Source organism: Musca autumnalis, unplaced genomic scaffold (assembly GCF_047663935.1).
Source record: "Musca autumnalis isolate F117 unplaced genomic scaffold, ASM4766393v1 scaffold_4, whole genome shotgun sequence".
Classification (NCBI taxonomy): domain Eukaryota; kingdom Metazoa; phylum Arthropoda; class Insecta; order Diptera; family Muscidae; genus Musca; species Musca autumnalis.
Window position 1 is genome coordinate 242,339,833 of NW_027411977.1, and position 27,403 is coordinate 242,367,235.

The following is a 27,403-nucleotide window of genomic DNA, read 5'->3' on the forward strand; positions in this document are numbered from 1 at the left end:
TTTTGCCACAACTAAATATATATTTACTTGTATTTTTTGGCATTTTACATTGAATTTTCTTCGTCTATAAATGCATTAGTCTATGAAAATATAGCTTTGTTCCAAGACTAAAAAGTTTTTACAATTTTTACGACTTTTACACATTTTACCCGAAAAACCGTTCCCGTACATAAAAAAGTTGTAAAATGTTCACTTATCTTTAAGCAAAGGTGGCGGTGAATGACGCTCCCTTTAAAACAACTTTTTACTAGACCAATTTGAGGATGTAAAAAAGTTTTACTGTTAAAAAGTACGGGAACAAAGCTTATGCAATATTTTTCAAAAAAAAAAAAAACGCTCTACAAAAGCAACACGATTGACAACACACACTTAAAATGTCGAAACACAACAGTAAAAAAATGACCAAAAATACCAATTAATAGTTGTTGCTTAAATTCGTTGAATTTAATCTACCTCAATAGTAATATGTCCCAATTTACATTAGGCGAGTTTACTTGCGGCAATTGTCAGTTTGATGGAGAGAGAGGTGAGGCATATGGTAACCCTGTGCCTCTCAGCCCCCTCTCTCACCAACAAACTGACAATTGCCGCAAGTAAACTCGCCTAATGTAAATTGGGACTATAACACCGTTGCAACTACCTTATTAATGGTCTGTTCCAGTACTGCAAGAATCTACTAATTTTTACTATTTTTTCCGATAACATAAAGGAAAATCGTAGTAAAAAATAGTAGCTTCTTGCAGGTTCTGGAACAGAGCATAAATATGTATGTCTTGCTTCAAACCATTCAATACAATAGGCCTGTTCGATAACTTCGCAAGTAAAAAGTATTTGCAAGTACTTGCAATACCTTCCAGTTATCTTTCATTTCACAAGTTGTTTTATCGAACGGCATTTTGTAAAAGTTTGTACAAACTATTGAGTTATCGTACAGACCTAATGACTGCAGACACTCGTTTATATGTTTACTGGTATTATACCAATGGTGAGCAAAACAGAATTTAAGAGAATTTAACATTTGTCGTTTTTCATGGTTTTTCTAAATTGTTTTTTAATTGTGAAAACACAGTTTTAATCTAAAATCGTGGATGAAATTATTTATTAAATAATAATTACAAAAAATACTTAAACGTCTGAGTTTTGTTGAATTAATAAAAGTAAGAGTATTTTACAGCAGCCACCAGTGGATGCCCGTGCACACGGCTGTATTATACTCAATTCTCTTTTTAAAGCTGAAAACACATCCAACGTTTGAGTAAAGTTTTGTGTTGGGCAGTGTAAAAAGGTGCAAAACGAGACAAACCTTCACCCAGGTGTGTTCGTTTACTCAATAATTTGTACAAATTTATACAAGTCATTAACAAAACTTAATGACAAACACAACCTCCGTTTTTGTCTAAAAATTTTCTTCAAACAATTTCTCCCAATGTGCGAGCAAACCAAATGACACACACTCTCCTTACCATCCACAAACATCCAGTGGTGTTTTGACATTTCACATTATTTCTTTAATAGGCACTTCTTTTTTTAATATAAAAAATAATATATCTACCTTGAATTTAATGTGAGCTGGTGAATATTGTTTAATAACACTTATTTAATGTTAATTTATTATATTTTGTTAAAAACGTCAACAAAAAATTAAAAGTAAATAGGCGTAGGTACGAAGTGCAGAAGAGTGACGTTCAAACTATGTACATATGTTTGTTTTGGTTTTAGCAAAAGTTCGAGTTGTGTCAAAAGCAGTGTTGCCGTTAAAAAAAAAATTCGGACCAAAAATTTCCTAATAAAGGCCCAAAACGGCCGGACATTTAAATTTCATACAAAACATATAGTCCCGGGCCACACTACAGTAATGTCATTGAAATTTTGATATGAAATTATGCGTCTCTAGATCGACGTCCATAGTAGAGTAAAATCATAAAATTGCTGTAGTGGGGAATTCGATTTAAGAACACCTAATTTCATGAAATTTTTTAATGAAATTCACGCTAGTGTGGACCGGGACATACATATTTCTTTTAAATACAGTTAATTAGATATAAACAAGTGAGCAAACACTATTGTCTGAACGGGGTCGACTATGTGATACCCTACACGACTAACCCTGTGTATGAGCTTTTCGCTGGTAAACATTTCTTTTAGGGAGATGCTAAACGTTTCAACCATCCTGACATTTATACCAATTGAATGAACTAACATAATTAATTTACATTCAAATATGCCTGAAGAGCTGACTTAAACCACAAGCGAAACGATCATCGCATATGGGTTGAGTGTGTGGTACTTCGCTGGAATTCCGTTTTTGCAATACAAATTCATTAGGCCATGTTAGCTCAATTAATTCAATTAATTTTGAAACTTTCATAAATAATGACCTTCGTCTTTAAAAGACAATATTAAATATAATTAATTTATATTTCACTATTGTCGACAATCTACTTGGTAGTGATTGAACGCTTTGCAGAAGAGGAGCAGAGGTATTTGTCATAAAAAAATAAACTCTTCAAAATATGCATTGAAATTGGAATAGCTTAGCGCATTTTGCAATAGATCTGATATTTTACCATCAACGTCAACATATTTGGTAGTAATTTAAAGTTCATGCCGTCTACTTTCACTATCATGCTCTCCCCTTAAAATTTGTCCAACAGAAGCAGAGATATCCGCATTGAAAATAAAATTCCACAAATTGGGGTATCTGTAGCGCGATTATCTAACATATTTAAAATTATGAATGAAAAGTTCAAATAAAAGTTGACATCACTCTTGCTATCGGTAGAACTTTACGACTTCTTTTTATTCGTCGCTCACTAACCGAAAAACATCGGTAATTACCGAAATTATAAGCATTTAAATTTTACGGACAATTGTCGGTGACTTGAAAATTGGGATGAATTTAAAGCTCACAATGTCGTCATTAATATAGCCACTTTTGTTGAAATGCACCCACCAAAGCTGCACTGACGAAGCACTAAAAATATAAAATGGAAAAGTGGGATCTATGCCAGGTGATTTTTTCTGCACTGACGAAGCACCAAAGCTGCACTGACGAAGCACTAAAAATATAAAATGGAAAAGTGGGATCTATGCCAGGTGATTTTTTCTGCACTGACGAAGCACCAAAGCTGCACTGACGAAGCACTAAAAATATAAAATGGAAAAGTGGGATCTATGCCAGGTGATTTTTTCTGCACTGACGAAGCACCAAAGCTGCACTGACGAAGCACTAGAAATATAAAATGGAAAAGTGGGATCTATGCCAGGTGATTTTTTCTTCTATCATTCCCGGGCTTTTGGAGTATCCATATAAAAAACGGAGATATAAACATGAAAATAAAACATTGAATTTTCTTCAACATATGTACGTTTTTTGCCAATTTTAGCTGTGTTCCTTTACTTAAGTGAGTTTACCATTTCTACCATTTGTTACCATTTTTAACCTGCAAAGCGTTTCTTAACCCCGAAAAGTGGCAAAACTGGAAGCAATTTTTAAGAGAGTGAGGGTGGAGAGAGAGCGAAAATGGCTTTCTCTTCTACCACAGGCTACCAGCAAAATTTCTGCAGGTAAAAAATGGCAGAATTCACGATTAACGACGAAACTGGACGACAAAAAGGGGAGAAAAAGTCGAACGCTGACAAAACTAAATTAAAAACTGTGAAATAAAAGACGAAAATTGATTTTTTATGTTTCTTTTTGACATTGCTGCCAGATCTACAATTTTTCCGTTCCTTTACTTTTCTGGTAAAAATGTTCATGAGAGAGCAATTTTGACACTTTTCTCTTTTACCACCCTTACCACAGTTTATACAGTTGGACACTAAGCCCACCTGTAGTGCGATTCTCTAACTCATTTTTTGAGTTACCGACAAATATCGGTAACTTTAATACGCAAAATTATGAATCAAAAGTTCAAATAAAAGTTTGTAACACTGTTCCTATCGGTAGAACATTACGACTACTTTTTATAGGTCGCTAACTTACCGAATAATACCGACAATTACCGAAATTATAAGCATTTTAATTTTACCGACATTTGTCGTTAACTCAAAAAATGAGTTAGAGAATCGCACTACTGATTGTTATGTTTGTTGTCAAAAACATTATTGTGATTTAAAATACAAAGAAACTCAAATCACAATAATATAAAATCTATTATGTTTGTTGTCAAAAGTTGCTAACAGAACTCTGAATGGCCGACCTTCTATAGACCTTGACCCACAGTTTATACAGTTGGCCATTCAGCCCAAACTAGTTAGCCCTGACTATTTAGTTTGCTGTCAAATACATAAAATACAAAGGAAATCAAATCACAATAATGAACAATCTATTATGTTTGTTGTCAAATGTTGTTAACAGAACTCTGAATGGCCAACTGTATAAACTGTGCCTTGACCCTTACCATTAAAAAAGTAAAGGAACAAAGCTTTTGACTCCTGCATATTACCCGACCTATCTGGGACCCCAAACAGTCCCCAAAATTTCGTTACAATCCGATCAAAGTTGTGACCTGTAGCGTCGGATTTATTAACGGCTAGTGCGATATCTCCGTCATTTGATCACATCGCCAACCTAATTTATATCAATGTAAAGTTGACATTTTTTACTTTCATAGTCAGGCTGTGCTTTTGAAAACCAGCTAAAGCTGTAACATTCGTCATTACAACTGAAATCAGAAAAATGAAAACTTCGGTTGGATAAGCGACTATTGCGTATCTCCTTTGTTTGACTTTAATTTTCAGTAATACTCTTAACATCTCCTTCCCCTCCAGTATCCCCATCATGAAAACTGACCAAAATGGATTTGGGCCTCGGACCAAATTAAAAATTAATTTTTATTTCGGCACAAATTCGGTCCGAAATGCCGAAAACGGCAACACTGTAAGAGGCCCAAGATGTGTAAACAGAGTAAGCGAGAGAGAGAGGCTCATTGTTGCTGTTATGCTAAGTTTACATTTATGAAATCCACTCGATTTCAACTGTCAAATCCATAGGTTAAACGTCAAATGAAATCCAGATGAGATTTCATTTGACGTTTGAGCTATGGAATTGACAGTTGAAATCTAGTGGATTTCGTAAATGTAAACTTAGCATTATTGTGCATGGCACAATTACCAAGGTAGATGCATCAGCCCAGCTGATCGAACATGAACTGTCTAAGTTGTGGAAATTGAATTCTCATGAGGTTTTTTGGGAATTCTCGGTTTTTTTCACTGCAGAATTTTCCCGGGAAAAAGAAAATATATATATTTACATTTATCATAATTGATATTGAATAAATGCATAACCTATGTATGTATTTCAGTTGGCATCGTCAAAATATAGGTATTTTTTGAATGATTTTCGCTAAAAAACTTATAGTACTTTTACATATAAAAAACCCACTCGATTTCAACTTTCAATTATTTAGCTTGAAGGCATTTGCGTTTTGTTTTAGACCAATTTTCTGTTGATGGAATTTCTAAAAAAAAAATTAATTTGCAACGATATAAAAACTTTAATTTATTCGCATTGTTATTTTCTGTGAAATGATTGTACCTACGAAATATTGAAAATATGGAAGACCATTTAACTCGTACCTGTTTAATAATAACTCCGTTAAATCGAAATTCCATTGAATTGTAGTTCCCCATAATTTGTAAATTATGAATTATTCAGGGCAATCATGAATATTTCCCTCAAAATTTTCCGCATGGAAAATAATTTTAAAAAGTGAAATTCTTTTAAAATCAATATCAACATCGCATGGCTATGCAATATTCTCGCTAAATCGACAAAAATATTTTCTTTTTGACATGAATATGAAAATAAAAATTCCCCAAAAAAATTGGGGAAAGGGAAAAAATTCCGCACGGAGTTTTTATTCACGATTGCACTGACTGCGATTATATTGTAGGTCAAATTAAGATATGTATACTTAAATAGCTCTTGCAATAAGTGAAAAATTAAACACTTGCACATTTTTTATTAAAATTTGTATCAAATGTTTACATTTGAGTGATTTTATAAAACTAAAGGTCATTATGTGTGTTCGTTTACTCAACATTTGTACGAATTGTTACTGAATGTTGTTCGTTTACTCTACAGTAAAATACAAAAGACCGTAGTCGATTACAAGGTTCTGGATTTGTAAAAATTTGTACAAATTGCTGAGTAAACGAACATATCTATTTTATTCTACATATTTGTTTGTTGAGCTCTATTGTTGATCAAATTGGAATATTTCCTAAATAACCCTTGTAAAAAATGAAACTCTTGCGTAATTTTTATTACAATATTTTATTTATGACATATACATACTCTGTTTCTGAAATCATAATATGTATTCTTCTAATATGAATCCGTGGATTTCTTTCCTCCTTAAACGAACTATCATCACATAGTTATCATTTATCTTCAGTAGGTGTTTGAGTGCAATGGTAATAATGCAAAGCAAGACCTTTTTTTGTTGTAAACCTTTGATTACACATTTCACAGATATACTCGCTTTCTATAGACGTAGGATGTTTACTTCGGATATGTGCCCGGAGATGTCTCCCATCTGCAAAGAAACTATCACATAGTTCACATTTATGTTCAGTAGGTATATGAGTTTCTGGATGCTTCCAATAAGAATGCTTATCAAGGCCCTTTTGTGTGATAAATTTTAGATTACAAATTTTGCAAATATACTCTGTATTTATAGACGAAGGATGTTTTTTTCTTATATGATCCCGGAGACTTACAGCTTCACCATAACAACGACCACATAATTCACATTTATGTTTAGCAGGTATTTGTGTTTCTGGATGCGCCCAGTACGAATGCCTATCAAGACTTTTTTGTTTGACAAATCGTTGATTACAAATTTTGCAAATATATTCTGTATCTATGGACGAAGGATGTTTATCTCTCATATGTTTACTTAGACTTGTTTCATTTCTATAAGAACTATCACATAGTTCACATTTATGTTGGATAATGGAATGAGCTCCTCTGTGTATCCGATAAGAATGCTGTTTAAGACCCAGTTGTGTGGCAAATTTTTGATTACAAATTTCGCAAATATGTTCCAAATCTATAGACGAAGAATGTTTATCTTTTATATGTTTCCGGAGAGCTCTAGGCGCCACATAACAAAGACCACATTGTTCACATTTATGTTCAGTAGGTTTTTGAGTGGAATGAGTTTCTGGATGCTTCTGGTAATAATGCAAAGCAAGACCTATTGCTGTTGTAAATCTTTTATTACATATTTCACAGATATACACTGTATCAATAGACGAATTATGTTTATTTGCTATATGTCTCCGTAGACTTTGTTCGTTTATATGAGAACTATCACATAGTTCACATTTATGTTCAGTTGGTGTTTGAACTACACGGGATGATGAAATAACAGAACTTTCTTTACTATCACTGATGTTAAAGTCTGTATCACCATTGATCTCAAGGTCGCCTTTACTATCCTGCTCATCTGTGTGCACATCAATTATTTCCAATTTCGGTAAGGATATTTGTTGAGTTTTTGTATTAGTTAGATGTTGTTTTGTAACATGTTCCGTACGTTCATAAGATTTCCATGTGAGTGATGACGGTGAGTCAATGCTAGTTGCATCCTCTGGTAAAAATTCTTCCATGTCTTCTTTTTTGATTATATCAATTATTGACTTATCGAAATTCTCTGGTAAAAATTCTTCCATTTTATCCAAGTCTAGTTCATCGTCTTTAATATAATTTCCCATATTTGTAAAAGTTTCTAGCTTTGTTGTATTGTAGCTTAGGGAATGTGTATCATGGTTGGAATTCTGTTCCTGTTTAATATCTTTGGCAAAAGGTTCAGTTTTTATATAAAAACTTTCCGACATTTTCACTTGGAATATCTTACAGCCTGTTTATATTATAGCTTTTTGTGGAGCTAACCTTCTTTATGAGGATTTATTTGACGTATATTCAACGGAATCGGGGTTTCAAATGTGGGTTTATTAAATCCGGCTATATTTAAACGAACTATTACATACTTTTCAATTTAGGAAAACAACATAATACAACAAAGTGTTCAGGGATGGCTGTAAAAGAAAAACAAGGATATCGTATGTAAATATTTTTTAAGTTTTTGTAACAACATTTAATTTTAGTTTTTTATTAGGTGTGTTCGTTTACTTTTCCCGTAACATTTACTCAGCAAGAAGTTACTGAGAATAAATACCAATTTTACTCTCACAAGAGAAAAAATTACAAAAAGTAAACGAACAACATCTAGCAAAACACTTGCAAGATAACAGCTGATTGAAAAAAAAACAACTTTGGCGCAAATAAACAAAATCAACAAAGCCATAATTTGGAACAGTTTTATTGCACAAAATGAATAATAAAAGGAAGTTGGATTTGGTGTGCTCCCAGGAACATATAAACGAGTAGCAAGTGGTATTATAAATTATACGAAGTATTTTTGTTTTAGTTAATATTGGTTATCTTTTAGATCCAGAGTATATGAATTCTGTTTTGTCCCAAATGACTTCGAAAGATTTTGATGAGATTGTGTTCTCGTCAAATCCCGAACCAGGAGTTGACGCGGTACAGCTTGGTTTGGAATTGGCATCTTCATATTCTCAGGATGAGACAAATCCACAAGTAAATTCTGATGGTGATTCCAAAAAAATCACATGGTTGGATGCGGTTCCGAAATTTAGTGTGGAAGGTACACGAAGAAGTGACCGAGTGTCTGGTAGAAATATTACGATGTACAAAGTATGGACCAAATTGGTTACCGTACGCACCAGCCAGACAGACGAACGGACATGGCTAAATCAACTTCAAATTGCCCGAACCAGGGTATTTATGGTGCAATGCGGATGTGTTTACAATTGGGCGTGGCCCACTATCCTAAACAAACTTCAAAATTTATTGGTGAACTGGTATCAGCCTTTATTAAAGCGAAATGTTTGAAGTTTTATGGGGGTACGGTACATTAATATAATCCATCTTCGAATTTTATGTGAATTTGGAAGGCCAATGTTTAAGCTTTGGAAAGTTATCTTGAACACTAGCAATTTATTCGGTGGCTGAATGTTTTTTTTTTTAGAACTTAAAGATAGTTATCTCAGGAAGTACTCTTTTAAACTGCACATTTGAAGTTTTGTGTTGCCCCACTACAATGAGTGCTTACTATGCGCAAAGTATCCGTTCGGTTGTCACCTTGCGCTTCAGTCAGATGAACGATGGACAGAACAAAATTTACATCAATTTGCCTAAAAGAAATTTCGTCCAAAACATGAATCACTTGACCATACAGCCTGTTGTAAAGTATGAACACAAATTACAAAGCAATTAACAACCATTTATGAAGCGTCTACAACAAATATGTACCTGTTCTTCCAGCATCTTCTTGGTTGGACATATCCAAAGGTACTCCAGTCACCGCGCTTTGTTTTGTCACCTAAATTAAATTGTTAACCAAAAGTTCTTTTTTTATTTTTACTTGCTTTTTTTCCTTTGAAAGTGTTAAAAAATAAATTTATTCTGCAAACTCTTGTTTGTTTTGTTTTCAATTTGTTTGTTTACCGCAAAACAACTGATTAATGAACAGCTGATCTAACTTACGAATTCTTACTGGACAAATTTTCCCAGCAAGAATTTGTAAGTTCTCAGTCACACAACTGTCAAAAGTGCTCTCTCAATTCGCTCTCTTTTGCTGGATAATTGTGTAAACGAACAACATCCCGTAACAATTTGTACAAATTTGTACAAAATTATCGCGTAAACGAACACACCTATTTTCATGGCCAAACATCTTTGATAATATGGCAGCCCTAAACGATGGTGAAGGAAACGAATAAAACTATTTTCTTGAATTGAATAAATGAGAATTTTTTGCTCTGTTCCAGAACCTGCAAGAAGCTACTATTTTTTACTACGATAACATTTTTTCCTTTATGTTATCGGAAAAAATAGTAAAAATTAGTAGATTCTTGCAGTACTGGAACAGACCATTTATTTGCTTATAATTTCGATAATTAAGTCCCAATTTACATTAGGCGAGTTTACTTGCGGCAATTGTCAGTTTGATGGAAAGACAGGTGAGGTATATGGTAACCCTTTGCCTCTCAACACCCTCTCTCACCCACAAACTGACAATTGCCGCAAGTAAACTCGCCTAATGTAAATTGGGACTAACGAACATTTTCTGTAAGTTACCGACCAAAATAAGCATAGCACAATAGCTCTGTTCCTTTACGTGCAAGAATCTTCAAGTTTTACAACTTTTTACTCGAAAAACGTTCCTTTACTTCAGACACCATACAATTCATATGGAAGCAGATTACAACTTTTGCTACTTTTGCCGGTTTTACCATTTTCAAAAGTAAAGGAACAGACCAAATCATTGTGCCATGAAAATAAGGTAGTAGCTAACTCCAATCGCAAGTGATGTCAACTTTTATTTTAACTTTTCATTCATAAGTCGTGTTCCTTTACGTGCCTGAGGTTACCAGTTTTTACCACTTTTTACACGCAAAGCGTTCCCTTACTTTTAAAAGCATACAATTTATATGAGAGCAGTTTACCACTTTTACCATTTTTTGCCACTGTTACCATTTTTTTAAGTAAAGGAACAGACCAATAATTTCCTTTAATTTTACCGATTGGGTCATGCCTTTTTTTAAATATTTTCTTCATAGAATTTCTCCCAATGTGAAACACTGTGAGAGCAAACCAAATGACACACACTCTCATTACCATCCACAAACATCCAGTGGTGTTTTGACATTTCATACGCTTGCTTTCTTTAATAAACACTGCCTTTCTTATTGTTGAAGTGCAAGAATAAATATAAATATACCTTGAATTTGGTGTGAATTGGTGAATATTGTTTAATAACATTTATTTATTCTTAATTTAATATATTTTGTTATAAACTTCAACAAAAAATTAAAAACAACGCGTAGATACGAAGTGAATGGAACCGTTCAAACAATGTTTTGTTGTCGTTTAACAAGGGACCGACCGATGTTTGTGTCAACAGAGTGTGAGTGAGAGAGGCAGGGAGTGTTTACTCTTGAATAGGTATGTTGAGAGAGAATAGCATTATGAAAGAAGGTTTGGATTCCACAATAAATTAATGAAATTTACCATTATAGCTTATTTACATTTACGAAATCCACCTGATTTGTCAATTCCATAGCGTAGAGTACATCAAATAATAGGTTAATTAATTCATTAATTAATTCGTTAATTCAATAATTTTTACAAGTCCAGTAATTTTTACAAGCCTTAGCGCAAATGTAGACCGCTGACTTGTAAATGAGGAATTCTTAATTACATAGGGAACGTGTCTACGAAAAATTAGGTCTGTATGTCATCTGGGGGATGAGCTATGGGTGCCTAAATTATTACGAATATAGACGAACGAACAAAAATTAGCTATTAGGGGTTAAAACAAGAATTTATTTGACATAAAGGCTATGAAATTGACAGTGGATTTATACATAAATCTAAACGTACTATTCTTTATTATGATAGTATGTTTACATTGTAGTGGATTTAGTAAAATGACTGGATTTTAATGGATTATTTCATTGCAAAGCAACTTCCATACATATTATATTATACTATATAACACGATGATTAAGTGCATTATCTCGATTTATTTGACATATATTAGGTCTGTTCGATAACTTCGCAAGTAAAAAGTATTTGTAAGTTCTTGTAAGAACTTGCAACTATCTTTAATTTCTCTTTTATTGAGCAAGTTTGTTATCGAACAGCATTTTGTAAAAGTTTGTACAAAATTTTGCTTTATCGAACAGACCTATTGTATGAAGATGACAACTTAAATCCCCAGGAACTTTCTTAGGTCATGTTTATATTATAGCTTTTTGTAGAGTTAACATTCTTCATGAGGATTTATTTGAAATATAAGCAATGGAATTGACATTTGAAACATAGTGGGTTTGTTAAATCCGGTTATATATAAACGTACTATAATGGTCTTCTGATACTTTTTACTTGTTAAAATTTTAAAAATTGTTTTTATTTTCTTTTTTTACAGTTTACGGCCTACATTATGATGAAATATAGCCGGTGAAACAATGTGATAATGTCCAGATCAAAAAAGTGTCGATTATGTGTAGAAGAGAGCAACGATTATGAGAGCCTATATGACGAATGCGGTAATGCGACAGTATTTTATGCAATCATCTATAAATATTTTCATTCCAATGTAAGTGAAAACTGAAAATAGAATCATGTATTTTTACTTTATTTTTTGTAAAATGGGTTTTTAAAATGTAATAGGGTCTACTCATGAAATTTTAAACTTCGAAATTCGCTACCATAAAATACTTCTTTTTATCCTATACGTGTAATACGGCATTTTGATTCAAATTTGTCCTATTATAGAGGATTTTCAAAAAGAATTTATGTTTTTTTTTCTGAAAAAAATTTTAAGAACGACCCTATTATTCAATATTTTCTTTGACATTTTATTTTCAATAACAGACAGCAATGGTGTTTTTGTAAATTTGTTAGTTGTTGTAATTTTATAATTATGCCTTGGTTTTAGCAATGGACAGTGGACAGTTTACAGCTGAAATCGAGTAAATTCCGTAAATGTAAACGTACTATAATAATATAATTGTATTACTAGATTTAATAAATTATTCTCATTATTATTATACCTTCCACCATAAGGAGGGTATAATTAAATTTGTCATTCGTCAGAGACCCTATAAGGTATATATATTATCAATCAGCATAAAATTCTATGTCGATTTGACCATGTCCGTCTGTACGTCCGTCCGTCTGTTGAAATCAAGATACAGCTCGCAATTTTAAAGATAGAGAGTCAAAATTTGGTACAGAAGTTTTTATTACTTGTAGGATGGTTGGTATTGAAAATGGGATATATCGGTCCACGTTTTGATATAGCCCCCATAGAACGGTACCTCCCGATTTTCGGTATTTTTTAGGTTTTAGCTTTATTATCCTGCCAAAATGGCTGAAATTTGGTACGTAGTCTTCTTTAGGGGCATAAAACTTTCCCCCAGAATTTTGTCGGTATCGGTCCACACCTTCATATAGCCCCCATAGAACGGTACCTCCCGATTTTCGATATTTTTAAGGTTTTAGCTTCATTATCCTACCAAAATGGCTGAAATTTGGTACGTAGTCTTCTTTAGGGGTATAAAACTTTCCCCCAGAATTTTGTCGGTATCGGTCCACACCTTCATATAGCCCCCATAGAACGGTACCTCCCGATTTTCGGTATTTTAAACGTTGTGGCCTCAATATTCCACCGAAATGGCTGAAATTTGGTATTTAGACTTCGTTGGGGGTACTCAAACTTCCCCTTTAAATTTGTCGGTGTAGGTCCACCCTTTCATATAGCCCCCATGGAAAGGTACCTTCCGATTTTCCGTATTTTGAAGGTTGTGGCTTCAATATTCCACCAAAATGGCTGAAATTTGGTATTTAGGTTTCAATGTGATATAAAACTGTTCGCCAGAGAATTGTCTGTACAGGTCCACGCTTTCATATTGCCCCATTTCCGACTAAAATTTGTCGGTATAGGTCCACGTTTTGATATAGCCCCCTTAGAACGGTACCTCCCGATTTTCGTAATACTGAAGATTGTGACGTCAATATCCCACCGAAATGGCTGAAATTCGTTATTTAGTCTTCCAAGAGTTATAAAATATTCCAGACGAGTATTATCAGTATAGTTCCACCTCTTCCTATATCCCCATAGAAGCGTACTTCTTGATTTTCGGTATTTTTTAAGTTTTAGCCAAATTCTCTGACCGAAATATAGGAAATTTGGTATTTAGTCGTCTTTGAGTCAGAAATTTGTTGGTATAGATCGACGTTTTGAAATAGCCCCCATAGAACGGTGCCTCACATTGTTTTACCGAAATTGCTGAAATTTAGTATTAAGTCTTCTTCATACACGAAAGGAAACTAATTATTCCATTTTACTTTAATACAACTTGTTGTGGAGGGTATAACAAGTTCGGCTCGGCCGAACTTAATGCCGTTCTTCCTTGTTAATTATTCAATTTATTAATAAATTAATAAATTGTCAACCCTCTCATTTCAGATTCTAAATATGGAAGAAGCAAAGCATTTAACGGTACTATGTACCAAATGTTGGGGACATATACTCGAATTTCAACATTTCGAATTATCCATATTGGAGGCCCAAAAAAAGTTAGAGGATTTTCATACCGAAAAAGAAATAGAAAATGATTTTCCCACTGAGGAATATATTAAAAAAGAACCTCTAGATATGGAGGAAATGGAAAAGAACAACAAATTAAAGGAATGGACAATGAATGAAGAAGAACAAGCAACATTGAATGAGATTAAAAAAGAAGATGAATATTTGGAAGAGCATGTGGAAGAGGAGGAGGAGTTTTTATCAGAACCAACGCAATCTCCAAAAGCAGAATATAAGGAACTTTTAATCGATCAAGAGGAATATGATTCAAATATGGCTTGCCGCCAACCTGTGGATGTGGAAACGGTGGATGTGGAAAACGGTATTCATCTCTTATTCAGTGATGGTTGCTCATTACAAGACAAAGACCAAATGCCATCCATTAATGATAGCCCAGAAATCCATAGTATCCCGGAAAATCGTTCAAACCTAGAAGAACACTTGGCACACGCATTTTCCGCAAATATTGATTTTCTTCAAAATCTTTTGGAGACGGCAAATAATGTTGCTGATACTTCAAGACCCCCGTGTACGAATACCAATAGCTTCAGTGACCGTTTAATATCTCAAGAAATTTCTCAAAGAATCCCCGAAGTTCCCAATATTGCAAATGCACCAAATCCTTCACAACATCCAGAATTTGAGCCCATAAGACAACGTTTTATGGAAATCACACAAATGGAGAATCATCTGAAATCAGATGATGTGCGATTTTTAGAAAGCCTTCTGAATATAGAAGACGAAGTGGTGGAACCCCCACCAAGAATTGTTATACATTCGAACAATGTGATAGGGGTATCAGATACCACAGAACCAACCCAATCACCACCAGGTGTAAGAAAATGTGATATCCATGTTGCTGAGGATGATTTTGATGATACCACAAAACCAACCCAATCACTACCAAGTGTAAGAAACTGTGATATCCATGTTGCTGAGGATGATTTTGATGATATTGAATCTTTGGAAGACATCACGTCTCAATGTTTCCTTGATGATAGCTCAAGTTGTTCCGTTGAGGTTAACACTCCGCAAATTGAGGAAAGTCGACGACGACCCCTCATATCGGTTATACCAATACAAGTATTAACTACTTCGGTAGATAATAGAAAACATGTAGATTCTAATAAAAAGGCAACGGAAAATGCCATACCACCCAATACAAGACAAAGAAAAAGTAATTCTCCGTCTCAGGATAAAGAAATTACCAGCTATACTATAATTTCCGATTCCGATAGTGTTATAAATTTTATTCCCCTGACATCAAATAAAAAAGAAGAAAAAGTTTCAGAAATCTTTAAAAATTCCAAAAACACCAAAAGAAAACGAAAGCTGAGGACAAGCTCTCGAAAACAACGGGAAACGGTAGATAGTAGTAGTGTGGCATCTTCATCCCAGCCGTTACCAAACACGACGACAGATAGCTGCTCTGACAGCAAGAGACAACAACGGAGAAAACAAAAGTTAGTTGTCCGCGAAATCGAGGGATAGCAGTTGTGGCAAGCGACTTCTTTGAAATTATATTCTGCTTTTGTAGTTTTTTTTTTTAAAATAAATATTAAGTAAAATGATTATTAATAGTTGTTAAGAGTCTGTATTTTAATTCCTCAACAATAACAAAAATAACCATAGAAGGAAGAAGAACTTGATATAAAAATTGGCAATGTTAAATTGCGTTTGAAGTTAATTAAGCGTTTGAAGTTTTAAGCAGACGTTTAAGTCAGAATTGTATTTTTTCCTTTTGTTATATGATCTATTTGAAAATGTAAGATCTAAAATATATTATATTCAATTTGAAAATTTTCCAGTTTGGCCAAAGGTCATTTGGTATTAATTTTTATTAATTTCTTGATGGAGTGGAGCTGAATGATCGATATATTTATTTTTTTAAGTATATATTTTTCCAATTTTAAAACAATAAAAGTTTTTTATTTGTTTAGAATAGAATTAAGTATAGAATAAGTTTTAGTTCTAAATATAATTCAAGCCGGTTTTATAAATTTTTTTACATTTAAGACAAACGATGTACAAACTGAAAACTGTTAATAAAATCTTTAAAAAATATTTTTTATGCATTTTCTTATTATTTGTTAGGTAAAACAGGTTTTGTTGTCTTCAAATTAAAAAAAAAGTTTTTTAAAATGGGATGTAGTTAAAATTTTCTGATCAAGTCTATAGAACATATAATATTTTTCTATAGAAAAATATCACTGATGATGGTCATGATGATTTTACATTACATTTTTTTTAAATTTTTTGTGTGTGATGATATTTTTCTATAGAAAAATAATCACTGATGATATTTTTATATAGAAAAATAATCTCTCGTGATATTTTGCTATAGAAAAATAATCACTCATGATATTTTTCTATAAAAAATGATCAGCGATGATATTTTTCTATAAAAAAAATTAGCACTGATGACATTTTTCTATAACAAATATCACTATATTTTTTCTGTAATGAAGTATCACTGGTAAACTCATCACTGATGATATTTTGTTATATCTGGTATTTTTTTTTATGGAAAAATTATCACAGATGCTGTTTTTAATAAAAAATGACCAGCGATCATATTTTTCTATAATAAATGATCAGTGATGACATTTTTCTATAACAAGTATAACTTTATTTTTCCATAAAGAAGTATCACTGGTAAACTCATCACTGATGATACTTTCTATAGAAAAAACACCATTGAACATATTTTTCACTGATGATATCACTGATGATATTTTTCTATATCTGATATTATTTTTTATAGAAAAATTGTCACTGATGATATTTTTCTATAAAAAATGGTCAGTGATGATATTTATATATGTAAGAAAAATTATCACTGATAATAGTTTTCTATAGAAAACTTATCACTGATGATAATTTTCTATATCTAGTATTATTTTTCATAGAAAAATTATCACTAATGATATTTTTCTATAAAAAATGGTCAGTGATGATATTTTTCTGTAAGAAAAATTATCACTGACGATGTTATTTTATAAACAAGTAAGAACGGGGTTAAGTTCGGCCGGGCCGAACTTGTTATACCCTCCACCACAAGTTGTATTGAAGTAAAATGGAATAATTTGTTTCCTTTCGTGTATGAAGAAGACTTAATACTAAATTTCAGCAATTTCGGTAAAACAATGTGAGGCACCATTCTATGAGGGCTATTTCAAAACGTCGATCTATACCGACAAATTTCTGACGGAAAGTTTTTAGGCTCAAAGAAGACTAAATACCAAATTTCCTATATTTCGGTAAGAGAATGTGGCTAAAACTTAAAAAATACTGAAAGTCAAGAAGTACGCTTTTATGGGGATATAGGAAGACGTGGACCTATACTGATAATACCCTTCTGGAATATTTCATAACACTTGGAAGAAGAAATAATGAATTTCAGCCATTTCGGTTGGATATTGACGTCACAATCTTCAGTATTACGAAAATCGGGAGGTACCGTTCTATGGGGGCTATATCGAAACGTGGACCTATACCGAATTTTAGTCAGAAATGGTGCAATATGAAAGCGTGGAACCGTACAGACATATTTCTGGCGAACAGTTTTATATCACATTGAAGGCTAAATACAATACAATACACAACGTTTAAAATACCGAAAATCGGGAGATACCATTCTATGGTAGCTATATGAAGGCGTGGACCGATACCGATAAAATTCTGGGGAACGTTTTATACCTCTAAAGAAGACTACGTACCAAATTTCAGCCATTTTGATGTGATAATGAAGCTAAAACCTTCAAAATACCGAAAATCGGGAGGTACCGTCCTATGGGGGCTATATGAAGGTATGGACCGATACCGACAAACTTCTGGGGGAAAGTTTTATACCCCTAAAGAAGTCTACGTACCAAATTTCAACCATTTTGATGGGATAATGAAGCTAAAACCTTCAAAATACCGAATATTTGGAGGTACCGTTCTATGGGGGCTATATGAAGGCGTGAACCTATACCAACAAATTTCAGGTGGAAAGTTCTATACACCCAATGATAACTAAATACCAAATTTCAGCCATTTTGGTGGGATAATAAAGCTAAAACCTCCAATATACCGAATATCGGGAAGTACCGTTCTATGGGGGCTATATGAAGGTGTGGACTTATACCAACAAATTTCAGGTGGAAAGTTTTATACACCCAACGATAACTAAATACCAAATTTCAGCCATTTTGATAGGATAATGAAGCTAAAACCTTAAAATACCGAAAATCGGGAGGTACCGTTCTATGGGGGCTATATCAGAACGTGGACCGATATATCCCATTTTCAATACCAACCATCCTGCAAGTAATAAAAACTTCCGTACCAAATATTGACTCTCTATCTTTAAAATTGTGAGCTGTATCCTGATTTCAACAGACGGACGGACATGGATAAATCGACATAGAATTTTATGCTGATCAATAATATATATACTTTATAGGGTCTCCGACGAATATTTCGATGTGTTACAAACGGAATGACAGAACACCTTTAGAACACCTTTAGAATATCTTCTGTTTATAGAAGACCTTTTAGAAGGACTTTGGTCTATAGAAGATTTGCTGTCTCTAGAACACCTTTAGAAGATCTTTTGTCTACAGAAGGTATTTCACAAGATCGTTGGTCTGTAGAAGACCTTTAAAAGGTCTTCTGTCTATGGAAGACAGTTAGACCTTCTTCTTCGGTCTATAAAACACCTTTAAAAGGGCTTCTGTCTATAGGAAACCATTAGAAGGTCTTCAGCGTATAGAAGACCGTCTGTCTATGAAAGACCTTTAGAAGGACTTTTAGAAGGTACCTGTCAGCAGAAAGAAGTCTTTTATAAGTCCACAGAATACCGTTTAGTAGGTCTTCTGTCTATAGAAGACCAATAAATGAACATACAAGAAGGTCTTCGGTCTATGGAAAACCTTTAGACGACTTTTTGAAGGTCTTCGGTCTAGGGAAAGCCTTTAGAAGGTAATCTGTCATCTCACTATAGAACTCCTTTTGAAGAACTTCTTTATATTGATAAGCTTTTGAAGGTCTTGGGTCTACGGAAGACCTTTAGAAGGTAACAGTAGGTATGAAGTGAAGAATGGTGCGATTAAACCATAGGACTAATGAAGGTATAGGTCGCGGACCACACTAGCATGAATTGTTTTAACTAATTTCATGAAATTATGCGTTTCTAAATCGAGGTCCATAGTAGAATAAACTAATGAAATTGCTGTAGTGGGGAATTCGATCTGAGAACGCCTAATTTCATGAAATTTTTTAATTAAATTCACACTAGTGTGGTCCCCGACTATACAGAGAAATTGTAATATGTTCGCACAGTCTATTCCATGGCACAATTACCCAAGTAGTGGCATCGTAAAATTTTGAATATGTTATGTCAAAACTTTCTTTATGTTGTTGGGGAAATTACAACAACAATTATTTTTTTAAAGGGATTTGTCTTTTCATATTCGATCAGCTGGTGTGATACCACTACCTGGTAGTTCTGTCATGGTCTATTAAATCAATTGCATCTTTCGAAGACAATTTAAGTGGTAATTTGCATGATTTGGTTGCATATTTTTATATGAGGATGTATAAGTATATAAATATAAGTATACGCAATGGAATTGGCATTTCAAACACAGTGGTTTTATTAAATCTGGCGTCTTGTAATAAATCAAAAATAAAACTCTTGCATAATTTTAATTAACATTTGTATTTAATGTGTACCTTTGAGTGGAACATTTTTTATGATCTCTATATCTATTTATGGTCATATGAGGATACAATTCGCGAGCAGAGCGAAACAATAGATACATTTTTTTATATTTGAGTGGTTTTCGAATATGAGTTTTACATACTGTATGTTGATGTAATGAATTCAATATGCCTGCAAGAATCTAAAAAATGTTTACTACGATATCAATTTTCCCCTATGCTATCGAAAAAGATAGTAAAAATTATTAGATTCTTGCAGTTCTGGAATAGACCAAATATTTACAATCAAAATGTTTGAGTTCGATGATATTTATGACATCTGAAGATAATTCATTGGCAAAAAAGTGTAGTTCCTCATTTTCTTTGGGATGTGCAAATTTAATGTGTTTCATTAAATCGAATATCTCCTTCCAAGCCTTTCCTCAAGCGACCCGAGTTGTGTCTTTACAAGTACGCCACATTTGTATGTATGTATATTGGTAGTTGCCAGAGTATATCTGTTTGTCATTACATAGGTATTCTGCACAATCATAATCCGTAAGTCCTTTCTGTAAAATCGTTGCTGTCGTTTCGTCACGACTTAGTTTAGTGCATCCGTTGACAATGTAAATCAAGGCCACATTGTGCAGTAAATCTTTTATGACATATTTCACACATATACTGTGTATCTATAGACAAAGGATGTTCATTTCTTACATGTCTCCGTAGATTTGATTGTTCGGTATAAGAACTAGCACATAGTTCACATTTATATTTTTGTTTGTGAGTAGGTTTTTGTTTGTGACCTAATGGATGCGTACAGTGATAATGCCTATTAAGACCTTTTTGTGTGGTAAATTTCGCATTACAAATTTTGCAGATATACTCTGAATCTATAGACGAATTATGTTTATTTCTCATATGTGCCCCGAGAGTTGAAGATTCTGCATAAGAACTACCACATAGTTCACATTTATATTTCGGAGGTATTGTTTGGGAGCTACTACTGAATGCTCCCTATAATAATGCATACCACGAGATATTGGTGAGGTAAATTTTTTATTACAAATTTCGCAGACATAATCTGAATCCAAAGACGAAGGATGTTTATTTCTTATATGTGCAAGAAGAGAATGATGCACATTATAACAACAACCACATATTTCACATTTATATTTAGCTGCTTTTTGAGCTACACGAGAAGGTGAAATAACATATGTTTCAGTGTCCTCATTTGCACAGGTGTCATTTGATTCCCGAGAGTCCTCTCTATTATCACTCACTTTAGTGTGTTTATCATCATCGGTGACTTCAAGGCCTTTACTATCATCCTCATCTGTGTCCAAATCAATTATTTCAAATTTGGTTATTGTACTATTTCGATGTTGTTCTTTATCGTGTTGATGTAGTGCTACATCAGGTGTAATAACTTCTGTACGATCATCTGATTTCCATGAGTCATTTGATTCCCGAGAGTCCTCTCTATTATCACTCACTTTAGTGTGTTTATCATCATCGGTGACTTCAAGGCCTTTACTATCATCCTCATCTGTGTCCAAATCAATTATTTCAAATTTGGTTATTGTACTATTTTGATGTTGTTCTTTATCGTGTTGATGTAGTGCTACATCATGTGTTATAACTTCTGTACGATCATCCGATTTCCATGAGAGTAATGACGTTGAGTGTATGCTAGTAGAATCCTCTGGCAAAAATTCGTCCATTTCTTCCACGTCCTCTTCCTTGATTATATCAAATTTGTATTTATCGACATTCTCTGGTAAAAATTCATCCATTTTATCTAAGTCTGGCTGTTCTTCTTTAATATTATTTGCCATATTTTTAAAATTTTCAAGTTTTATTGTATTGCAGACTAGTGTATTTGTATCATTGCCAGAATCTTCCTGTTTATAATCATTGTCAAAGGATTCAGTTTTTATGGAAAAAACTTGCGACATTTTTACTTGAAATATTTTCGTTTTCAATTGAGGAAAACAATTTTACTGGCTGCAAAAGAAAAAAACAAAGTTTTCGTATGTAAATGGTTTTAAGTTTTTTGCAACTACAATTAGTTTTAATTTAACAAATTATGTTTAATTTAACAATTTGATGTATTTTTTATTTATTTTCACGGGCAACATCTTTGGAAATATGGCAGCCCTAAACCATGGTCAAGGAAACGGCTAAAACCATAGATGATCGAAATTTAAGGGAAAATTAAAAAGGCGTTGTTGCTGATTTTTTACTTTTCTAAAATTTTTAAAACACAGACGGTATCTTAACTAGTACAAAAATCAAATTTATTAAAACTAAATTTGCAAAATGACCTGTAAATGTTTATTTATATTGTAACAACGAAAAACAGAAATAAAATTAGTATGAAGTTCCGATCGCAGAATATTTCCCCACTAAAGACTAAACCAAATATCACTTTTTTGATGCAAAATACCGTAAAAACCGTTATAAAGTTTTTATTCTATAATAATTATATGTTATTAAGGCCGCCATCAGACCATCTGCTTTTTCACATGTATGAATCAGCTGTTCTGTATATTAGTATACCCAAAGTGACAACATACATGTGAAAAAGCAGATGGTCTGATGGCCGCCTAATTAATACAAGGTCATTTTTTACATTGGCCTGTTGCTAAAAGCCGTAAACGATTTTCAAATAAATTTGTAAAAGTGGTAAAAATTGTAAAAACTTTTTAGTTCTGGAACAGAGCTAATATTTTATTCAATGAATTCTCTTTTGAAACTGTCCGGAAGTTTCAAAACGTAAAAAAAATCGGCGTCTTTTTTTTCTAAATATGTTCTTCAATTTCTCCCAATGTGAAACACTGTGAGATCAAACCAAATGACACATACTCTCATTACCTTCCACAAACAACCAGTGGTGTTTTGACATTTCACATGCTTTGCTTCTTTAATAAACACTGTCTTCTTGTAATGGGAAAATTAAAGAATATACCTTGAATTTGATGTGAATTGGTGAATATTGTTTAATAACATTTATTTATTGTTAATTTATTATATTTTGTTATAAACTTCAACAAAAAATTAAAAGCAAATAAAGCGTAGATACGAAGTGAATGGAACCGTTGAAACAAAGTTTTGTTATCTTTTAACAAGAGACCGACCGATGTTGTGTCAACAGAGTCAGAGGGAGAGAGGCAACCATTGACTAGGTATGTAGGAGAATAGTATTATCAATTGGATTCCATGGATTCCACAATTAATGACATTTACTAGTATAGCTGGTTTACATTTACGAAATCCAATCGATTTCAAATGTCAATTCCATAGCGTATAGTATGTCAAATAAAATTGAGTGGATTTAAAACAATAATTTATTTGACATAAAGGCTATCAAATGGTATGTTCCTTTACTTCTGAAAATGGCAAAACCGGCAAAAGTAGTAAAAGTTGTAAACTACTCCCATATGAATTGTGTTGTGTCTGAAGTAAAGGAACGCTTTTCGTGTAAAAAGTAGTAAAACTTGAAGAATCTTGAACGTAAAGGAACAGAGCTAAATTGACAGCGGATTTTTATACCCTCAGCATTTATGCTAACGAGGGTATATACACTTTCATATGGGCAAAATGTGCCTCATCGAAATAATGGTTTTAGACCCCAAGTATGTTTGGACGAAATGTGTTTCAGACAATTTGGAGTCGATTGAGCAATGTCCGTCCGTCTGTCTGTCTGGCTGGCTGGAGCGCACGATAACTCTCGAACGGTTAAACCGATTCGGTTCAAATTTTGGCTCTCGTAATATTTTGTCCAAACTTAGTTTAAGTTCGAAGATGGGCTATATCGGTCCACTCCTTCCGGTACCTCCCCCACAAAAGTTCGAAAATGTTCGGAAATTTTGTGCGCACGATAACTCTTGAAGGGAGTAACCGATTTGGCCCACACTTTGTACATCGTGAAAGTTCTACCAGACTTAGATGAAGTTTAAATATGAACTCAATCGGTCCACTCCTACAGGTACCTCCCACACAAAATTTCGGAAAAGTTCAGTTTAGGACCTGCTCTCCAATCGCTTTGATTTTTGTTGTGGTAACTTGTGTTCGCTGTCCCCCATACGACGGTACAAGTTTAATACGGGGCAAGTTCATATTTCCTGAGAAAATAGTGGTGGTATGACACCGTGTGTAGTGGTTGGAGCGCAAGATAAATCTCGAACGGATCTGCCAATTCGGTCCAAAATTTTGCCTTCGTAATATTTTGTCCAAACATAGTTTAAGTTCGAAGATAAACGATGTCGGTCCACTCCTTCAGGTACCTCCCTCACAAAAAATCTTCGGAAAAAATATGCGCACGATAAAGCTGAAAGCAGATACAACGTTTGATTAAAGTTTTGCCTTGGGCGTCGAGAAAAAAAACAACAACAACAGGGCGACGACGATACCAAAGTCCAGCGTTTATGTGTTTGTCGGCATATATTTCAAATGAATTTGAATTTTTCGGCATCATGTCCAACAGTGTAAAAACGGCCAAAACGACACAAAACTTTACCCAAACGTTGTATCTGTTTCCAGCTTAACTCTTGAAGGGAGTGACTGATGTAATCCATACTCTGCACATCCTAATATATCTACCAGATATAGATCAGGTTCGAATATGGACTATATTTGTCCACTCCTTTGGGTACCTCCCACACAAAATTTCAGATAAGTTCACTTTAAGACCTGTTCTAGAATCACTTTGATATTTGTTGAAGCGATTTGCATTCGCTACCTCCATTACGACGGTAAAGTTTTTTTCAGGAGCAGGTCCATATATCTTGGGAAAACATCGCCATTAAAAGAAACTTACGATTTAAAAAAAAATATGCAAACTGTTGGTAAAGGAAATTTGTTCCGAAAATATTTATAAAAATGGCGGTAATGTCATTATGTTTTGATACCGTTTCAAAAGAGAATTCATTGAACAGACTACAAAATATGCAGGCATATACATATGTATGTATGTATAAAATATTTAATTTGTATTACTAAATGATATATGTGCTCTGTTCCAGAACCTGCAAGAAGCTACTATTTTTTACTACGATAATATTTTTTCCTTTATGTTATCGGAAAAAATAGTAAAAATTAGTAGATTCTTGCAGTACTGGAACAAACCAATGTATATGGTCTGTTCCAGTACTGCAAGAATCAACTAATTTTTACTATTTTTTCGATAACATAAAGGAAAAAATTTTATCGTAGTAAAAAGTAGTAGCTTCTTGCAGGTTCTGGAACAAAGCAATAATGTGTGTTCGTTTACTCAAAATTTGTACAAATTGTTACTGAATGTTGTTCGTTTACTCTACAGTATAATGCAAAAGAGCTTAGTCGATTGCAATAAGTTACTGGACTTACTTTTACCAATTTGTACAAATTATTGAGTAAACGAACACACCTATAATTATAGAATAAAAACTTTATAACAGTTCTTACGATATTTTGCTTTCAATAAGTTAGTGGGAAAATTGCCTAATGTAAATGTGGACATAAAGAAAATAATAGTCTACAAGCCGTTTCCTTCACCATCGTTTAGGCCTGTCATATTACCAACGGTTTTGCCCGCGAAAATAAAAAAGAATTTGAAATTGTTAAATTAAAATTAAATGTTGTTACAACTTCAATATATTTACATAGGAAATCTTTTTCTTTTACAGCAACACCTAAATACTTTGTGGCAAGATCTTGCTTTTTCTAAATTGAAAATAAGATATTCCAAGTAAAAATGTCGGAAAGTATTTGCATAAAAACTGAATCTTTTGCCAAAGATTTTAAACAGGAACAGAATTCCAACAATGATACACATTCCCACATAAGCTACAATACAACAAATCTAGAAAATTTTACAAATATGAAAAATGATATTAAAGAAGATGAACTAGACTTGGATAAAATGGAAGAATTTTTACCAGAGAATGTCGATAAGTCAATAATTGATATAATCAAAAAAGAAGACGTGGAAGAATTTTTACCAGAGGATGCAACTAGCATCGACTCACCGTCATCACTCACATGGAAATCTTATGAACGTACGGAACATGTTACAAAACAACATCTAACTAATATAACAACTCAACAAATATCCTTACCGAAATTGGAAATAATTGATGTGCACTCAGATGAGCAGGATGGTAAAGACGGCCTTGAGATCAATGGTGATGCAGACGTTGACGTCAGTGATAATAAAGAAAGATCTGTTATTTCATCTTCCCGTGTAGCTCAAACACCTACTAAATATAACTGTGAACTATGTGGTAATTCTTATACAGAAAATAAACATCTAAAGAGGCATATGAAAGAAAAACACCCTCTGTCTGTAAATGCCGATTATATCTGCGAAATATGTAATGAAACATTTGCCAAAAAACATGGTCTTAGTTTGCATTATTACCGGAAGCATCCAGAAGCTCATTCCATTCAAACGCCCAACCAACATAAATGTGAACTATGTGATAGTTCTTATACCAACCAAAAAACTCTACGGAGACATATAAGAATTAGACATCCTTCGTCTATTAATACCGAGTATATCTGTGAAATTTGTAATCAAAGATTTACCACAAAAAAAGGTCTTGATAAACATTCCTACGGGATGCATCCAGAAGCTCAAACACCTAATAAATATAAATGTGAAATATGTGGTAATCGTTATGCGGAATCTCATAATCTCCAGACACATATAAGAAATAAACATCCTTCGTCTATAGATACAGAGTATATCTGTGAATTATGTTATCAAAGATTTACCACACGAACAGGTCTTCATAAGCATTTTTCCCGGATGCATTCCACACGAACACATACTAGACATCATTGTGAACTATGTGATTGTTCTTTTGCAGGAGAAATCCGTCTACGGGGGCATATAAGAAAAAAACATCCTTCGTCCTTAGATACAGAGTATATCTGTAAAATATGTAATCAACGATTTACCACACAAAAAGGTCTTGATATGCATTCTTACCGGATGCATCGACATGATAGTTAACATGGAACACGAAAATTATGATTGCAAATATTGTCAACACAGAAGGGATTCTGTGGAGTCATTACATCAACATATCGCGAAGCTAATCATAATCTGATACACATATGCCAATTTCTCTCGACTGCCGCTTTTTATCTTCATATGAATTTACGTATGTAGGTATAACATTCCCCGTAAATGTACCCATTTAATAAAAATGTTAATAAAATTTATCCAAGAGTTTTAGTTACTGCAAGACCTTTTTAAGTAATAAGCCATTTTGATTTAGTTTCCTTAATTTGATAGACCAGTGGTGCGGTTCTCTTACGCAATTTTGAGTTACCGACAAAAATCGGTAAAAATTTGGCAAATAACAATGTTTTTCGGTAAGTTAGCGACGAATAAAAAGTAGTAAAGTTCTACCGATAGCAAGAGTGTTGTCAACTTTTATTTGAATTTTTATACCCTCAGCATTTATGCTAACGAGGGTATATACACTTTCATACGGGCAAAATGTACCTCATCGAAATAATGGTTTTAGACC

The 27,403-nt window shown here is 33.4% G+C and overlaps 5 protein-coding genes across 19 annotated transcripts in view; 2 read left to right on the forward strand and 3 right to left on the reverse strand.

The window, feature by feature from the left end:
- Positions 1 to 1,720, reverse strand: part of LOC141403770 (uncharacterized) — a 31,568-nt gene extending 29,848 nt beyond the window's left edge. The window contains exon 1 of one of the 2 annotated variants that reach the window (XR_012412890.1): positions 1,553 to 1,720. The gene's annotated coding sequence lies outside the window, so the exon portion shown is untranslated. The remainder of the gene's footprint in view (positions 1 to 1,552) is intronic. The other variant, XM_073986716.1, reaches the window with a different exon arrangement.
- The window catches only part of LOC141403759 (uncharacterized), a 567,712-nt gene extending 551,894 nt beyond the window's left edge, over positions 1 to 15,818 (forward strand). For 7 of the 10 annotated variants that reach the window (XM_073986676.1, XM_073986674.1, XM_073986675.1 and 4 more), the window contains 2 exons: positions 12,030 to 12,200; positions 14,076 to 15,818. In XM_073986676.1, coding sequence (XP_073842777.1) covers positions 12,078 to 12,200; positions 14,076 to 15,686 — 1,734 coding nt within the window. In that variant the 5' untranslated portion in view covers positions 12,030 to 12,077 and the 3' untranslated portion in view covers positions 15,687 to 15,818. Of the gene's footprint in view, positions 1 to 10,515; positions 10,841 to 10,926; positions 11,045 to 12,029; positions 12,201 to 14,075 lie in introns of those variants that run through there. The other 3 variants (XM_073986682.1, XM_073986677.1, XM_073986683.1) reach the window with 3 other exon arrangements.
- Positions 6,265 to 11,003, reverse strand: LOC141403785 (uncharacterized). 2 transcript variants are annotated; one of them, XM_073986750.1, is made up of 2 exons: positions 10,821 to 11,003; positions 6,265 to 8,049 (listed from the first exon to the last, which is right to left on the reverse strand). In XM_073986750.1, the coding sequence occupies exon 2, from the start codon at positions 7,846 to 7,848 to the stop codon at positions 6,388 to 6,390; it is 1,461 nt and encodes a 486-aa protein (XP_073842851.1). In that variant the 5' UTR covers positions 7,849 to 8,049; positions 10,821 to 11,003; the 3' UTR covers positions 6,265 to 6,387. The 2 variants fall into 2 exon arrangements, with proteins under 2 accessions (XP_073842851.1, XP_073842852.1); XM_073986751.1 differs by lacking the exon at positions 10,821 to 11,003 and adding an exon at positions 9,350 to 9,366.
- Positions 15,819 to 19,883: 4,065 nt separating the features above from the next.
- On the reverse strand, positions 19,884 to 23,068 carry LOC141403827 (uncharacterized). 3 transcript variants are annotated; one of them, XM_073986832.1, is made up of 2 exons: positions 22,852 to 23,068; positions 19,884 to 21,887 (listed from the first exon to the last, which is right to left on the reverse strand). In XM_073986832.1, exon 2 carries the CDS (start codon positions 21,836 to 21,838, stop codon positions 20,798 to 20,800), a length of 1,041 nt encoding a protein of 346 aa, XP_073842933.1. In that variant the 5' UTR covers positions 21,839 to 21,887; positions 22,852 to 23,068; the 3' UTR covers positions 19,884 to 20,797. The 3 variants fall into 3 exon arrangements, with proteins under 3 accessions (XP_073842933.1, XP_073842932.1, XP_073842934.1); XM_073986831.1 differs by having other exon boundaries at positions 22,758 to 23,059; XM_073986833.1 differs by lacking the exon at positions 22,852 to 23,068 and adding an exon at positions 22,516 to 22,538.
- On the forward strand, positions 22,781 to 27,090 carry LOC141403815 (uncharacterized). Of its 2 annotated transcripts, none has more exons than XM_073986808.1 (2): positions 22,781 to 22,871; positions 25,550 to 27,090. In XM_073986808.1, exon 2 carries the CDS (start codon positions 25,618 to 25,620, stop codon positions 26,878 to 26,880), a length of 1,263 nt encoding a protein of 420 aa, XP_073842909.1. In that variant the 5' UTR covers positions 22,781 to 22,871; positions 25,550 to 25,617; the 3' UTR covers positions 26,881 to 27,090. The 2 variants fall into 2 exon arrangements, with proteins under 2 accessions (XP_073842909.1, XP_073842910.1); XM_073986809.1 differs by lacking the exon at positions 22,781 to 22,871 and adding an exon at positions 22,953 to 23,068.
- Positions 27,091 to 27,403: the final 313 nt, after the last annotated feature.